The sequence below is a fragment of the Megalobrama amblycephala genome, linkage group LG6 (assembly GCF_018812025.1).
Source record: "Megalobrama amblycephala isolate DHTTF-2021 linkage group LG6, ASM1881202v1, whole genome shotgun sequence".
Taxonomy (NCBI): domain Eukaryota; kingdom Metazoa; phylum Chordata; class Actinopteri; order Cypriniformes; family Xenocyprididae; genus Megalobrama; species Megalobrama amblycephala.
In genome coordinates, this window is record NC_063049.1 from 22,333,507 (window position 1) to 22,350,317 (window position 16,811).

Consider the following 16,811-nt stretch of genomic DNA (forward strand, 5'->3'; position numbering starts at 1 on the left):
CCGGTGTGATGTAATGCACTTCTTCTGTCTTGGCCAGGAACTGAGGCCTTGAACGCAAAAGCTCTGATTACAGACATGCTCAACCTGTCTTTTTATATACAGCATTAGCATTTATCAATTGCATAATGTGCCAAATCAAAGTGTGAACAGTCAGTGGAAAGGAAAGCGTTTAATGGTATCATTTTTACCATTAATCGCTTTCCTTTAGCTAAATCATGAAAAGGCTTTTGGGAAATATGAATTTGGGTACTGTATAGTGGGCAGTTATTTTCCCTCGTATAGCAATGGCATGTTGTCATATTATATTGACGGCTTTATCCACACAATCACAGCAAATGTGCATGTCTGTTTGCCTGTATATGAAATATGGTTTGATTTAGCAGCTCGTATTTTTAACTGCTCCGCGCTTGGTCCCAAGGCACATTAGGCACTTCCAAACAGCTCTCATTCCAGCATGTTTTTGATTTTAAGTCAAATAAAAATACACATAAATGGTATTATGACATTCATGCAGCAAAGCAGAAACAACAACGTGCAACAATGTGAATTTAATCAGTGCAATACACAAACTTGAGCAGATTTCTCGACTTTTCTCATGTTATTGAGGATCCCATCAGGCCGTTCTCAGCTGTCATTAATGTTTGTGGCGCTGCCAAAGACATCCTCCAGCAAGAGTGAGTAGTTGATGGTTTTAACTGCAGGGTCTGCAGCTTCTCCCCTCCAGTCTACGTCAAGCTAAAAACAACAGCAAGGCAGGGTTTGAGAAACAGTTTGCAGAGTTTCCTGGAGCACATGTGTTTAGCTGGCACTCTCATTTCATGTCTCTCCAAATTAAGGCGCACTGAGAGATAGATTTATCAGGCTGGATTGACTTTTCCACATGGTAAATGTCTTGTACTAGCTATTTAAAAATGTATGACAAATGTTTAACGACTTTGCGTGCTTCAGTAAATCAGACCCGTAATCATCTTTTAAAAAGAATTGCAGCAGATAAGATTTTTATTGCTCAATATGTTAAGGTGACCAGATTTTTGAAATGAAAACCGGGGACATTTCTAGTTCAGCAGTCTATATATCATTGAAATATCCAATGTAATTATCAATTAATTCAAAAAGGGGGACAGTTTTGTGTGTTTTGACCATGGTAAATGTAGTACTGCGATAAAATATGGTATATCATACTCTGACATACTACCATAAATTAGTGTAGTCATCAACACGCACGTATGAACTGTAATAACGGTTTAGAGTAACTCGCAGCATCCGCGTTCTCCACAAACTAATGCTTGTCAGTGAAATGATACCAGCAATGTTTTTTATTGTCATCTAAACCTAAAACTACTGAAATTGAGCTAAAATAAAATATAAATAAAAGATGAAAACATAAACAAGAATTATAAATGTTGCCTTGGCAACTAACTGAAATAAAATAAATTTAAGTACTAAACATGAAAACATGGCTCTGTTCACTAGACGAGAACGATTAGACTGATCAATCGATCCTTACATTTTCAGTGTGGCACTGAAGGCGCATATTCTTCTTTCTTTCATACTAAGAAGTGTTTGATATATGCAGGGTAATTTACCATTGTGATGGCTGCTAGTTCAACGAGGGCCACAGGAAATGGCTGGAAACTGGCAAATTTAACAGTCAATAAACAACATGAAATGAGCTATGAGAAATGAACGAGCAAAGCAAAAAAACAAAAAAAAACCAGAATGCTTGCTTCTCATCGTATCGCTATGTATGCTTCTGCAAGCCCTGATAAAATAGAAAAGACAGCAGAGAGAAACTACAGAGACGATTCAACTGCTAACTCCCCCTGCTGGTCAGAAAAGACCCTGTAGAACTGCAAGTCTTGTCGTTGTGAGTCAGTGAGCAGATGGTTCTGCTTAGGTTCCAAGCAGGCATGCTAAATTACTGTGCTGTAATAAAAGCTCCACTTCAGAGTAGTTGTTGAGTGGGTTTTTCCCAAGGCTGATTTACTTGAGATGAGGCTTGGAGGTGCTCAAAGCTTGTGGGGCCCACGGCCTGGACCCTGACACAAACACTCTCATGTGCATGTGGCGGCTTTAGCAAACGACAGACAATGACGTCTCAAAGTATGTGTTTGGTGACAGAACAAATGGACTATTTTTCTTGATAGTAATCATTGCATCCAGACCACGTTCAAACTCACCTTCACGGTGACATCTGGAAGCACAGCAGGGGCGGGGTTTTCTCTCCAGTTGATACCTGATAGGAAGGCGTGATAGTCAATCTTCTCAGACTCGTCTTGAAACCTGGATGTGAACATGAGAGATGCAGGAAATATGGATGCGTTGTGTTGAAATGTTTCATGGATAATAAATGGGAGTTTTGCTCTGTTGACCCTACTTCTCAAAAAGGGCTCGTAGTAGGTCATCAGAAAGGGGCAGTCGGAAGGCTTTACAGATGATCCGTGCCTCTTTAGAAGAGAGGTGTCCAGATCTACAGCACAATTTGTGTGAACAGAAATGAGAAAAAAAGATAAATGAGCAACTTATGTGAGAAAATTCTTTAATAAACATATAATTTAATATAGATGCAGACGCACACACTACCATTTCACTACGTTTACCGTTATTGAAAAACATCTTTTATGCTCACCAAGGTTGCATTTATTTGATCAAAAATAAAGTAAAAACAGTAATGTTGATAAATGTGATGAACAGATTTAAAAGAACAGCATTTATTTGAAATATTAATAATTTTCTAACATTAGAAATGTCTTTACTGTCTCTTTTGATCAGTTTAATGCATCCTTGCTGAATAAAAGTATTAGTTTCTTTAAAAAAAAATAATGAATATGGTTCATATTATAAAATATAAGAGTATATAATCGATTAGAAAATTATAATACAGTCTTATGGAATTCATGATAGACAGCTGCAGACGTTCTAGGTTCATTATTTTCAGAACATTTTGAACATCTTAAAATAACTAAACTTTCCACAGGGTGACATAAACAGGACAAGCACGTTGACCTGTCGGCATTCTTCCTCATCTATTTCCTCTGCCTGCAACATGCCACAGGTCTTCATCTGTTTCCAATGCTACACTTGAACCGCTGGAACTAATCGCACCCCCTCAATCTAAGGCAGATTGATGGTTATTCTACCTCACTGTGATTGTTAGAGGTCCACATCAGTGCCTGCATGAGAGTGTATGTCCTTAAGGAAAAGTGGGGAATGGTTTTGTGGTTCTGTATGAATGCATGTTTATGTCAATGTTAATTTCATATTATAAACATTTGATCATATGCATATAGTGCTACAGAGTGTATATGCACAAGGAAATATACAGTAAACTAGGACAAAGTCAACATGCTAATTTATGAGATTGTTTAAACACGGGTGTATATTTTAGAAATCTAGTATTTAAATCTGGAAACATGTAAAACAAAAAACATTCTGAAGTAAAATGCATTGTAAATAATTAGGATAGACTATTTTGAGGTCATTAGTAAAATTTGATTCAAATTGTTATGCAGGTAAAATATATTTTATTTTAAAATGAAAAAAAAAAAAAAAACAATAAAGAAGTGGTGGTCTCAGACTTTTAGAAAAAGAATTTGTTTTAATTTACATTACATTGTTTTAATTTACATTACAGCTACATTTTAATGTGTTATCAATGGTATGGGAAGAAAGCCAAAGAATTGACATATTTGATATATTACTTTGTTTCCTTTCCTTAAAAGAAGAACTGAATGCACAAAAAATGCATCCCATTTTGAAACTAAACACATATGCAGAAAAATCTAAATTTAAAATTCATCACGCTATCCCACTAATAAACCATGAGAATAAATATTGTCTCTAAGAACCCTATTTGCAGAATTGCATGAAATTCATAAAAATAATTATCAAAATTACATATATTATTATTAATATATGTATTTAATATTTATTTTATTAATATTATATTAATATTTATTTTAAAAAGTTAAGATTTGAGACTGAAATTGAAAGATGATTACAAGAAATAAACCCTGATAAAGCTCTACCTGTCCCGGTCCTCATGTGTGAAAGCACGGATCATATCTGAGAAGTTCTCAAAGTTTTTCTTCTTTAGCTGATCCTGAGCCACAGCAAGCATGAGGCCCACGTCCACCTCTGGCTGTTCCTGCACTGAATAATTGCGACCCAGCGTCATGATCTCGTGTTCAGACAACTGAATGTCCATATCTGCCAACAGAGTCCTGTAAAGAACACAATCATGAATTTAAGTTTGTGTGCAATGTCAGTCTAAATATTTTACTCATTACTTTTAAAGGGTTAGTTCACCCAAAAATGAAAATTCTGTCATTTATTACTCACCCTCATGCCGTTCCACACCCGTAAGACCTTCGTTAATCTTCGGAACACAAATTAAATCCGATGGCTCAGTGAGGCCTCCATAGCCAGCAATGACATTTCCTCTCTCAAGATCCATTAATGTACTAAAAACATATTTAAATCAGTTCATGTGAGTACAGTGGTTCAATACTAATATTATAAAGCGACGAGAATATTTTTGGTGCGCCAAAAAAACAAAATAACGACTTATTTAGTGATGGCCGATTTCAAAACACTGCTTCAGAAAGCTTCGGATTCGGATCGCGTGTCAAACTGCCAAACTGCTGAAATCACGTGACTTTGGCGCTCTGAACAGCTGATTCGACACACTGATTCATTTGTGCTCCGAAGCTTCCTGAAGCAGTGTTTTGAAATCGACCATCACTATATAAGTCGTTATTTTGTTTTTTTTGGCGCACCAAAAATATTCTCGTTGTTTATAATATTAATATTGAACCACTGTACTCACATGAACCGATTTAAATATGTTTTTAGTACCTTTATGGATCTTGAGAGAGGAAATGTCATTGCTCCCTATGCAGGCCTCATGGAGCCATCGGTTTTCAACAAAAATATCTTAATTTGTGTTCCGAAGATTAACGAAGGTCTTACGGGTGTGGAACGGCATGAGGGTAAGTAATAAATGACAGAATTTTCATTTTTGGGTGAACTAACCCTTTAAGGCCAATTCACACTGCATCGACAGACGCCAACCAAAGGCACATTTGTTGAGTCCTGTCAAATCATTGTGTTACTGCTGTCAGCATCTGTTGGCATTGTTCGGCACTTGTTTTTGCCGATTGAACATGTTGCATCTTTGTTTGTTGGGTCTTGAAATGTCTGAGAAGTGATGTAGACCTACTGTAATCTGATGTAGACCTACTGTGGAGTGTGATTTAGCCTTTACTGCTTCTATTCGACAATATTTCTATGACAGAAGTCAGTGCTTCTTATAGTCTTGCAGGAACAACGTTTTTTTGTTTTCCCCCAAAAAAAGTTTTTCCCCAATCAGCCATGACTGCGACAGGACATTTTGCCAGTCAGTTCTATTTAAGCAGGTAATCCCACCCACAAAACACAAAATCAGTGATATTGGTCCAAAATCTCACTCAGTATAACTGTATTTTATATAGCAGGCTAGAAAAGGGTGTTATGTACCTTTTATTTGTGTTTTTTTGGCCGGCTCCTTACCTGAATGACTCATATGGAATGAAGCCAGTGCTGCTTGGGTCACTCATCATGAAGTACTGTTTTACTTTCTTCTGCTGTTCCTCACTGATGGATTTTACCTTGCTGATAATGGTGCCAATATTGGCCTTGGGGAACTGAGTAATTGAGAAACATAAGGGCTTTCAATGAAGTTTCTGTGTAGAAACATATATCTTGGCACAGCTTAGCAAAAAAGTTGGATGATTTGTTCATTAAAGACTAATTTAAGTTAATGAAAATAGGTTGTGGAAAAGAGAAAAGACAAAAAAAGTTTTGTTTTGTGTGTTACCTCATCAGCATGCTGCTCCATATAGTTGAATGTAAATTCATCAGCATCCAGCAGCTGGAATGGCTGACTGTTCAGATCCAGTCGAGCTCCCACATACAAATCCTGAGCTGTGAAATACTCAGACATCTCACTCTTAAACAGCTCCTGTCCTGGCTTCTTCACTCGACCTCTCTCTAAGAACTTACCCCCAATCACACCTTAAACACAAGAACAATGGAATAACATTAGGCAGAATCTTCATTATGGTTTTTTCAGATCTGAATTTAAACAGGACGGCAGTACCTGAGTTTCTCTGAGGAGGTTCAAAGACTGCTATGGTGTCATCACTGAGGTAGACGCATATGATAAAAACACGTTCCTTGTCGATAGGACTGTCAGTCAACATTTTCCCCACAAATCTCAACACATTGCTCACCAGACCTTGCCTAAAGTTGAGGGGAAAAAAAGCTAATTTATCCCCAAACTTTTGAACTGTGATCAGTTAAAAACTGATTGCTATTCACTAGTCTTTTAACTTTTTCCATTCCCAAATCTATGTGCATCCTAACTACAAACAGCTAATGTGGGCATCAGCCACAGCCTGCACGGATGAGCTCATTGGTGACCTGTTTGCTCACCATCTTCATCTTGACAGCCTTATAGACTAAACAGACTAAATTGCATCTGACATACTTGTGCCAAGCATTTTTATATGCTCATTATACTAATGGACTCTCTAAGTTCACTAGAAAGTCTGAAGATCTGTCCTCTTTCCAACTTGTAATGACTATTCTTTAAATATTTATTCACCAGCCGACAAGATCAAGATGGGTCTTGGTTTCTTACTTACATTCAAGATGTTTCCTTGCTTATTCGCTGTGGGTTTAGTCCTGTCACTTAGCTGCTTTGAGGTTATTACTATCTATAAAAGAATCCTTTATTTAGAAGAGCTTTGTTTTTCTCTTCAAACTCAATGCCTGCCAATGTATGACAATATATTGTCCAAAGCAAATTGAGCAAGAGAATAATTCGCAGCATGATACTGGTTCTGGGATTATATTTGGAAGTGAAGCACTGTGAAAACAATGTACAATAATAAACTGACTTGCAAAAGCGAGTTTTACATCGGAAGTATCATGAGATTGTGTTTGAGCCTCTGATTATTTATAAAGGCATATGTTCATCCACTTCCTAGTGCTGAACTGCAAAGAGCTGCACTTAACTGATGAAGGATGACTTTAGTAGGACAGACAAGGGTCTAAACTCTTCTGTCAAAATGATCAGAAAGCAGTTAGGGTCTGACATGTTGTTTTGATATATTATTAATGGTTTTAAATGGAAGGCAAGCATATACTCTGCACGTCCTAAGGGAGAATATCACTGCTGGTTACCTGTCTTTCTCCATAAGCTTCCTGAAATCTTTCTGTGGAGGTTTAGGCAGCAAACCCTGACAGGAGCAGAGCGAATCTTCCTCAGATCCAAATCCAGTGTAGGGTGGCACCTGTTTGGCTGGTTTAGGAGGGGGCGGGGCCTTGTATGAGACAGGTGTGAAGTCCTCTATGAAGCCACACAGAAAGAAAACATCAAAAACATCTCCCACACACACACTTTTGCAGACATAAGCATGAAACGCCGGAAGTGAGGCCGTACTGAGTTGCGTTTAGCCATATGAATTCAATCTGTAACCTCTTAACCTCTTAAAATGAACAAGTGCTTCATCAGAGCCTGTGTCAACCCGGCTCCATTAGGCTCATGTGTAACTAATGCTATGATCTCTTCAGTCGGCATAACGCCACGGCAGACAGATGCACGCGCACCCGTATTGTGTTACTGTTGGCACAGAGCTCGTGTGCTTCTCATGTCCCGGCTTTTGAAGATAAAGAGGCCAGGCTGGCCATTGCTCATATCCGCTGTCCAAAAACTGAGTCACCTTGAGGTGTCAATCAGTTCTGCTTCTTTAGTCTTCTGCTGTTCAATGAGTGTTATTCCGACAGTTATTCACAGGGATGAAAGCACACCGGGGAGCATTAGTCTTTCATAGAGACATGGGATTTACGACAGGAAGACTTTGAAAATAATGAACAGCTTGTCAGACCACACAGATGAGATGCGTGCTGAGAATGAGGGGTTGAGGTATGTAAATTTGCTTTTTACTTCACTGCAAAAAGCAATAGAGCACAAGAAGCACTTTGTAGAGAGTTTGTTTGTAGCAAACACAATAAATATTAGTTCATTGTAGCTTCAGAGTTACAGATGAAACTCAATACTGACATCATGTGGTCATTGACAGCATCCTGAAAATAGACCTCCCTCTGAAAATCTCCAAAACTAATAATGATAATAATAATATTAACAACAATCCATCCATTCTCCAAACCATTTGTCCTATGTAGGGTCGTGGAAATGCTAATAATAATTACTATTCCTGTGGCACTACATATGACAAACTAATAATAATTATTGTTAGATATTGTTATTATTATTAAATATTTATATTTTACACTAAAAAATAATATTGTAAATAATAAAATGAAAAATGGCTATCTATATACTCCTTTGACTCTAAGGAATTAGATTATTTTCATTGACACAAACCTATTACAAATATGATAGATTAATCAATATAAACATTAGGCCAGTATCTCAACATATATAAAAGCATAAATACTACTTCATCCCCTTGAGTCATGATGTAACTCACCAACACCATATTTGGAGCGATAATACTCTTTAGTGAAGTTGTCACAGTCACATAATATGACCCTACGACCCCACACGTTAATGACGCCTCCAATGGTCAGGTCACAGTCTTTATAGAATTCTTCATCTACTGCTCCAGTCTGTAAAATGTCAAGGAGACATTGACATACTAGGCCCTTAAAACTGAAACAATTGGCTACTAAACTAATTAAAAATGGTATTTATAAAAAAAACTGATAATGTGAATTTCCTAGGGTGTTCACAAAGTGGACTATTTTTTAATCAGTACTTACTTTGAGGCTATCTAAAATGTAGCGTCCTCCTTGTCCAACTGGTCCAAATACATTGAGGACTGTACGGTCTGTTATTTCTCCAGGCTGACGTTTGGGAATAGGAGCATTCTGTTTGGCAGAATTAAGAGAAAATAATTGCACTGGGGGATTCCTGCAAACCTTTTCAGATGACATTTAGTGAAAGGCAACAGAATGTTTGACAAAACAACATGACAACAGAAAGAAAAAAAAACCCTGAACAAATCCTTCCTTTATAATGAATTTAGACTGGAAAACAAAAGCAGCGAGGAAACTGAAAAGTGCTTTAGGGAAGTTGGATGTTCTTTCAGCCCTGTCAGTCTGGATAAAAGCTTGGCATGGAAGATGGAGAAATTTGTCCAAGCAAAAGAGGAGAGAGGAACTGATAACCACTTAGTCTCGTCTAAAGGTCGAACAAACAGTAAAGACTCATTTTCATTTAATTTCACATTTTTTCAAACACAGCCATTGAAATCATCACCTCTGTAGCTTTAGTATTTTTATCATTTGTATTACATACAAATTCATTTCTTGTTTAAGTTTAAACCTTATGCTTATACAATACCGTTCATATGCTTGGGGTCTTATACTTTTTTTTTTATGTTTTTGAAAGAAGTCTCTTATACTCACTAATGTTGAATTGATCAAAATACAGTAAGATTTTGTGAAATATTGCAATTTAAAATAACTGTTTTCTATTTTAATATATTTTAAATATATAATTTTCTAAATGTGTAATTGTAATTTATTCCTGTGATGGCAAAGATGGAAATTTTCAGTGGCCATTATACCAGCCTTCAGTGTCACATGATCCTTCAGGAATCATTCTAATATGCTGATTTGGTACTTATGAAACATTTCTTATTGTTAATATTGAAAACAGTTATATTTTGGTGGAAACTTTTTTCAGGATGTGTTCAAGTCGGCATGAAATGGATGTTGTGATCTTTTCTTCCCTATTGTAATGTATATTCGAGTATAAAGACTTCATCGAACGAAAAAATTTAGGACATGACTTGATTTTGTCCATTTGGATTGAATCAGATCGTTGTGTTTTTCTATTGCTGTGTGAGTGACAGGTTGCCCTGCCCTCATTCCAAAAAACACTTCATCAGAGGATGGGTTGCAACAGGGAGGGTAAGTTAAGGATATTAAAGATTACACGGGCACATGAATTTTTAAGATAATAATGTGCAAGGATAAATACTACAATATTTCATTGAAAACAAGATTTGTCAATTTTGATTCATGGTTACTTTAATATACTAAGGATATGTTAAGAAAATCTTTTTTGCTGTGCTGTTTTTTACTAACCTTGGGAAGCTTGCCCCTGTGCAGAAATTTTGGGATAGCATCTCGACCGGAGTTTGGAGGGACAACTTCGTAAATTTCCATGGTGTCATCTGCCAGGAAGTAATGCAAGATCAGCTCTCTGGGGTCTCCAAACATGCTCTCAGTATCATCCCAGCAGCAATAGAAGCGCAGGACTTTGCGGTCATGTTCCAAAAACTGCTTTAGGGTATCCAATCTTTCATACGGCCGCAGTGGCTTCATGTTCTCCTCCATCTGTGTGGGGGGAAAGAAATATATAATATTGAAGTATTGATATGTGTGTTTAGACATGTGGTGCTTACCTCTTGTCGAAGGGTGGTATAGGGATCTGCTGGTGCGGAAGCAGGAGGGTTTATGCGCACCCCCATTTTTATCAAGAAGTTACGTGTGAAGGGGTCACAGTCCGTAATCATAAAGGTCCTGGAATAGAGCACTATTTCCTGATTGATGTTAAAATGGTGCACATTGTAGAAGCGATCATCGTTAGGAGCTGGGAGAGGAATACGGTGGCGCCGAATCAGGGTTCCTACAATGGAAGGAGAACAGCTGGATTTAAACAGGATGTTTTTACTGGTTTCTAATTAATCAGAATGCTATATGTTTGATTTTGATAGTTTACCCTGTGGGATCCCGCTGTTTTTGAGTTCTGGCTCTACTACTTGTATAGTGTCATCCTCCAGGTAGAAGTAAATCTTGCACTTTCTAACTCTATATTTTTCTTCCCTCCTCTGAGGTACAGTTTCTTGGAAATAAGCATCAAAACAAAGGACCTTCAGGTAAGAAAATAGTGAGGGGAAATTAATATACTTAGTACAGGATTGAGTAAAAAGGTATATTATATTCCCTCATAATGATGACAAACCTGTTTGTTAAAGGCAACCCATGCCGGAGCATCACTGCCTTCTCTCTTTGGAAAAAGTGAATATTTGGGTCTTGTGCTCTGCCCCAGAAGCAGTTCTCCTCCAATGCCTGGCTTCTCTGCCCCAACCATCATGGCTACTCCATTTGAATAATCAAAATGCTGGGATTTGTGAAATTTGTCTCTTCCAAGCTGGAAAATGGTTAATAGAAAATAAAATGTACAATCATTTCTTGAAAATCCTGCACTTCCACACTTCAGCATCTGTTTCCATCAATTTAACCTGTTACTTGTTCTGTCGTTTTTACTCTATTGTATGAGGTTTCAATTTTCTTCATCAGCAATTAATGGTTGAGAGATATATATATATATATATAGCTTACACATAACAGTTACATATACATACACACACACACACACACGCAAGTTTTCAAAAGTAAACCGCTCTAGTCGCTAACATAGCTAACAACACAGACAACTTTTATTAACAATATATTTTTCCTCAACACAGACAAACCATTTGAATAGATACTCACATTTCTGTTGACTGAATTTCCAGGCAGCATCGGTAACGCCATTATTACAAGCAAGCGATAATGTAGTATTTCCTCAGTGCAGTGGAAGTGGTTGCCAAGGTAATAACTTGTTTGCAAATATCATTGCTAGGCAACGAACACAGATCACGTGATAATACATTGTTTCTTCTCTTCATCTTGTAATTATAAGGTTCTATCTGATATTTATTATCTGTTAATCTATTATGTTTTCCGTTTAAAAATACATTAATCATATTTCCGGTATCTCTGCAAGAAAGGGCAATTTTGAATATCACCGTCTCCATTTATAACGCTAAACATGCATTAACAAATTATCAAATAATTAAGTCAGAAATTATTAATACATTTATTTGAGCTAATGACATACAGTACTACTTCTCACTCTCTTCAGCCAAGTTTTTGTGTTGACATGATCTGTTTATTGTCTGCATGACCAATTTCTCATAAATTTACTCACCCTGGAAAAAAAGTCTGTTGGGTAAAAGAATTTCATGCTTTTGTCTTCTATAAATATATACCAACTATAAAGATACATCAAATTGATTTAAAACTCAAGTTTAGATTTTTTTCCTTGCACCACTGGAGAACAACCAGATTAAATTAAAAGCAACAGGACAGGTGCTCTTAAAACTAGAAAACAAAACAGTAAGTGTGAATAGACAGTAAATAACCAGAAAGACATTAGTTTTATTATTTCCACAAACATGTTATTGGTGGATTAGACTATATATTAATAAAATACATCACAAAAGTAAAACTTTAAAAAAACAAAACAATGCATGCTTCTTCACAAGTAGATATTAAGGAAATTATACAACTCAAATAATGTACTGTCAAAAACAAAATACAGTAAGAAACACTTTAGTAGTTGTACATGTAACAAACTTCATGTTGATGTCTTACTGATTAACAATAAGCAAAATAAAATTAAAAACAACATAATAAAAACCACACCACCCATTTTCTATAAAGTTATTGGCACAAGATACATCTCTCTTTCCTTCGGGTTGTTTAGGCTATATACAGTTAAGAGAAATATGTTCAGAACAATAGTTCAGCAAATGTCCATTGCACTGACTGCTTCTGACAATACATCATGTTCCAGAGCTGTATCGCTGTGATACTGAAATAAGGGAGAATATTACTGTGCAAACTACTTATATCAGTGGCAATACAGTAGATCCAGGTTTCATTTAAGATGCCAGACCCAGCAGAAATCCTCCAACAAATCCACCTGAGATAACAATATTCCTCTTCACAAATTCTGTAGACTGTGTAGGACAAAAACACCATTTACAGAATGCAAGTTATATTATATAGTAAGAAGTTGCTGAAGCATTCTGTGCATGCACTAAATGATAATACAAAGTGGTATTTTTAGATTTAGATTGTTTTGTTTTTTTGTATACACTAGTACATGATTATATGACGAAAATATGACAAAATACCTACCTCTTCTATAAAAGAATTGAGCTCAGGGGCTGCTTTGTTTGCATTTTTCTTCAAATGCTTTTTAGCTTTATTAACATCCTTTTCCACTTTCCTCCAGTCAACCTGCACATAGCCACTGTGGTTGGCAATCTGAAATAAGAAAAGATATTTTCCCCCCATAGGTAAGATGACATTAAAGCCTAATCTTTAAAATGGCTTGGCTATATGATGCATGCATTTTAATAACCCATACTTGTAACAAAAGAAATCCCCCTCCAACAGCAGTAGCCATAATTTTTCCAACTCTCTGAAAGAGATATCCAGCACACCTAGAGGACAAAGATCTTTGAGTGGACATACTAATTTATGCATTTATTCAGTTATTTCATACATGTAGAACAACATAAAATATTGGTAGTCTATATTAATACTAACCATCCTGTCACTCCACCCATCATGATCTGTGAAGCCACAGAATACTTTTCTGCAATGGGTCCTGTACTGTTCCCAAAAACACGACTCCACCATTGATGCCTCCTAGCATAATCTGTGATGTTAACCACCTCATACAATTCATCTTCACTCTCTGCATCTACATCTGAAAGCAACAGAAACTGTCATTAAACGTGAATATAGTAATTGTACATTCACAGAGTTCAAAATCACAAAACATTAATGCAAGTGAAATGCACCTTCATATAATTAATTAGGATGTTTTGCATTGGAAAACAATAGGCATATAGATTATTCATGGATTTCCACCAAAGCAGCAATTGTAGGCCCACAACCTGTTTTACCTCCTTTATTAATTTAGATTAACCCTCTTATGTTCTCGAACCATGAGCACGAACCATTCTTTAAGTATTTTATCACTGCTAATAGCTCCAACTTCACCATATTATATTGAAATGCATAACCCGAGAGTAAAGGCACGTTAGAGGATATTTTAAAAGCATTCACCGACGTGCAATTACAAAGACACGAATGAAAATCAAAACAGTCAGGTTGAATCGTCCACGATTTAGTTACATGATCCGTACTGCTGACATAATAAGCGAACATAATGCTACTTCATTGAAAACACTTGTAGTCTTGTTGCATATAACCCATGTGGTTAAATAAAAACGTTGTCAATCAAGACTATTCATTAAAATGTTTGGTTGGCCGATTTATTTACCTTCACCGCGATCCGCCATTTTATGAGGCTGCGTTCACTGTTCGCAACCGCTGCAGCTCTACGCAAAATCCTACGTAATTTACGTGACCCATACGATTGCCTGTATGTGTTAATCTCAAAATACTTTGCAAACTGTTTAGTGTAATTTTAGAATATAAAATATTGTTTAACTAAGAGTTATTTCCATATTGCCTAAAAAGGCTTTATTTTATATGATAAGAAACACTATAACGAATAATAATAATCTTAATAAATTCCACAATTTGTCTATAAGGTTATTGGGTGTATATATATATATATGCCTATTCGGGGATTTTTAAGAAAGAAAGAAAGAACAGGACATGATGATAATTTATGGGATATAATATGATGGTATTTATTATCTGAAAATGAGACATTACAGCATTAAAAATAAATCACAGAACTGCAAATATCCTTAAAATACAATACAATACTGTACAGCGTATATATACATAAAATCGTAGTAGCAACGTTCTCGTTACATCCTCAAAACCCAGAGTTTTCAAACAGACAGATGCTTGAACCAATAATGCGTTTTAAGATGGTGTTACGTAATCATAATAAATCCAGATGAGCCAATCGCAGCAGGCAAAGGTACGGCGTAAAGTTGAGGGGTTTGTTATTTACCCTCCCCCTTGAAAGTTTATGTGAAAAAAAGGATCCCAAGACAAGGCCGATCACGTGGTCCTGATGGAAAGCAGTGATTGGCCAAAACCACAGAGAAGGCGTTCCGACGGCGGCGGCGTGGGTTCGCTTGAGTGACACAATTATAACAAGTTTGAGCTGGCGACTAGGGGGAAGTTTGAGACATTACTAAATAACAATTTACCGTTAAACCTTGCATTGCTCATTCTGCATGCATTTTGGTGTACCTGCTACCTGCGACTCATTTATGTCGAGGACAATGTGAAAAAGGGGGTGTTCAGAGGAAATTATTTTCCGTCTATTCATTTTTGCGTTTCGATCTACGCAAAAAGGTGCTTGGCTTGCGGTGCGTAAATATTTTCGCTGGAGTTTTTTGTCTATGAAATCGTGCGGAGTGTCGGTGGCCGCTGTAGCTCGCGCTGCTGCTGCTGCTGGTGATGAGGAAAAGAAAATGGCGGCGGGAAAAGCGAGTGAAACCGAGGAGGACTTTCCGAAGCTTACGCCGCAAGAACGGGAGCGCTTAGCCAGCATAGACAGGTCAGTTAAAATCCCTTTACCTGCACCGATGACCCTCCGTGCATTTTTATGAGCCTGCCCCGCATGTTGAAGCGGTGCAAATGAATGCGGTGTAGGTAAAGTAACACGGAACCGCCTGTGTTGTCCTCTATTTGCAGTACACTATTTGGATTTCAGAGGCTTCATGAAGATGGCGCCAGAACGAAGGCCTTGCTGTTAAAGGTATGAGTGTATGACACTGATGGGGATCTATAGACATATTAGGCACATAACTCTTCTAAACATATAAGGGAAATTTAAGTCTGCACAGTATAATCATATTGCACAGAAAGAAATGCATTGTATTGATACAGTACACTATGCAATGACACTTAAGGGGTTCTAATATAGACATAAACATATAACTTACTTTAATAATCAGCAGCCATATATAGTCAGAATATGTGCATATTGCAGAGACAAACATTGTATTGTACAGAAAGATGCAGTGTACGTGACACTTCTATGATGCTTTAAACAGATATCTATAATGTAACAAGACAGAGAAGATATATACACAGTATTACACGTTGTACTACAGTTATAATATACAGAGATAAATAAATATGAACTGTAATATCGACCAGCGCTATAAAGTTGGATATAGTGCATTTGACTCCACCCGCATATACAGTAATACTCACGTAAAGCAATATACCATAATATTAAAGCTGCGTGATTGTTAATATCGTTGCAAAATTATATTATTGCTTGGCTATAATCTGCTAAATGCGACTAGATATTATAATCATTACCATCATGACTTGTAAATCTGCTCGTATTAAAACACTGTACAATTAAAATTGACTTGATAGGCTGCTCTGTGCAGGTCAGCGATACGGATCTGTAGTTGAGCCCTTCAGTTAATATTTTAAATATTAATCTGCCTTAAAAGTAATCATAGAGTTGCTAAACTACATTAGTTTGGGTGCTGACTTTGTCGAGTTCTTGCGCATTTAAACTGCAGTCAGACTTTCTTCATTTTGTGCTTTGTTTTGATCTCACCATCCGAGGAATAGACTGTTGATTAGATTTATTTTTGTAAGTCTTTATTATTGCATGAAATGATTTCACTGTTTTAGTTAAAGCTTTTTTCGCTTGTTCCCCCATTGTCACTGTTGCTCTGAAATGTGGTAATGAAGAGTTGAGGGCAATTATTTGCATCCATTTGAATATTAGTTAAACTGTCGATGTTTTTTGTTTTTGAATAAATTGATTGTCTTGATCATAGAGTATTGTGTCTTAATAGCTTTATATTGAGCCAGAAGATGCATCTGTCGTTAAACCCTCTCTGTAAGTTTAGCTAGCCGAGCTGTTCATACTCGGTTAGGCCAGAGTTGTGAATTATTGAACTTATTTGCAGATCTTAGCCCAGTCTGTTGGCTAT

At 36.7% G+C, this 16,811-nt stretch overlaps 3 protein-coding genes across 9 annotated transcripts in view; 1 reads left to right on the top strand and 2 right to left on the bottom strand.

Moving 5' to 3' along the window:
- Window positions 1–533: 533 nt before the first annotated feature.
- efhc2 (EF-hand domain (C-terminal) containing 2) lies at window positions 534–11,693 on the bottom strand. 2 transcript variants are annotated; one of them, XM_048193396.1, is made up of 15 exons: window positions 11,575–11,693; window positions 11,042–11,230; window positions 10,799–10,949; window positions 10,482–10,705; window positions 10,162–10,413; window positions 8,830–8,937; window positions 8,538–8,676; window positions 7,228–7,393; window positions 6,140–6,282; window positions 5,858–6,054; window positions 5,551–5,684; window positions 4,029–4,223; window positions 2,378–2,470; window positions 2,181–2,283; window positions 534–735 (listed from the first exon to the last, which is right to left on the bottom strand). In XM_048193396.1, exons 1-15 carry the CDS (start codon window positions 11,614–11,616, stop codon window positions 625–627), a joined length of 2,247 nt encoding a protein of 748 aa, XP_048049353.1. In that variant the 5' UTR covers window positions 11,617–11,693; the 3' UTR covers window positions 534–624. The 2 variants fall into 2 exon arrangements, with proteins under 2 accessions (XP_048049353.1, XP_048049352.1); XM_048193395.1 differs by lacking the exon at window positions 534–735 and adding an exon at window positions 1,806–2,071.
- A 569-nt stretch (window positions 11,694–12,262) lies between these two features.
- On the bottom strand, window positions 12,263–14,341 carry fundc1 (FUN14 domain containing 1). 2 transcript variants are annotated; one of them, XM_048193399.1, is made up of 5 exons: window positions 14,204–14,341; window positions 13,462–13,624; window positions 13,280–13,355; window positions 13,048–13,176; window positions 12,263–12,866 (listed from the first exon to the last, which is right to left on the bottom strand). In XM_048193399.1, exons 1-5 carry the CDS (start codon window positions 14,220–14,222, stop codon window positions 12,789–12,791), a joined length of 465 nt encoding a protein of 154 aa, XP_048049356.1. In that variant the 5' UTR covers window positions 14,223–14,341; the 3' UTR covers window positions 12,263–12,788. The 2 variants fall into 2 exon arrangements, with proteins under 2 accessions (XP_048049356.1, XP_048049355.1); XM_048193398.1 differs by lacking the exon at window positions 14,204–14,341 and adding an exon at window positions 13,719–13,739 and having other exon boundaries at window positions 13,462–13,640.
- A 564-nt stretch (window positions 14,342–14,905) lies between these two features.
- kdm6a (lysine (K)-specific demethylase 6A) overlaps window positions 14,906–16,811 on the top strand; it is a 62,898-nt gene continuing 60,992 nt past the window's right edge. For 2 of the 5 annotated variants that reach the window (XM_048193390.1, XM_048193392.1), the window contains exons 1-2: window positions 14,906–15,406; window positions 15,544–15,607. In XM_048193390.1, the coding sequence (XP_048049347.1) occupies window positions 15,249–15,406; window positions 15,544–15,607 (222 nt within the window). In that variant the 5' untranslated portion in view covers window positions 14,906–15,248. The remainder of the gene's footprint in view (window positions 15,407–15,543; window positions 15,608–16,811) is intronic. The other 3 variants (XM_048193388.1, XM_048193391.1, XM_048193393.1) reach the window with 2 other exon arrangements.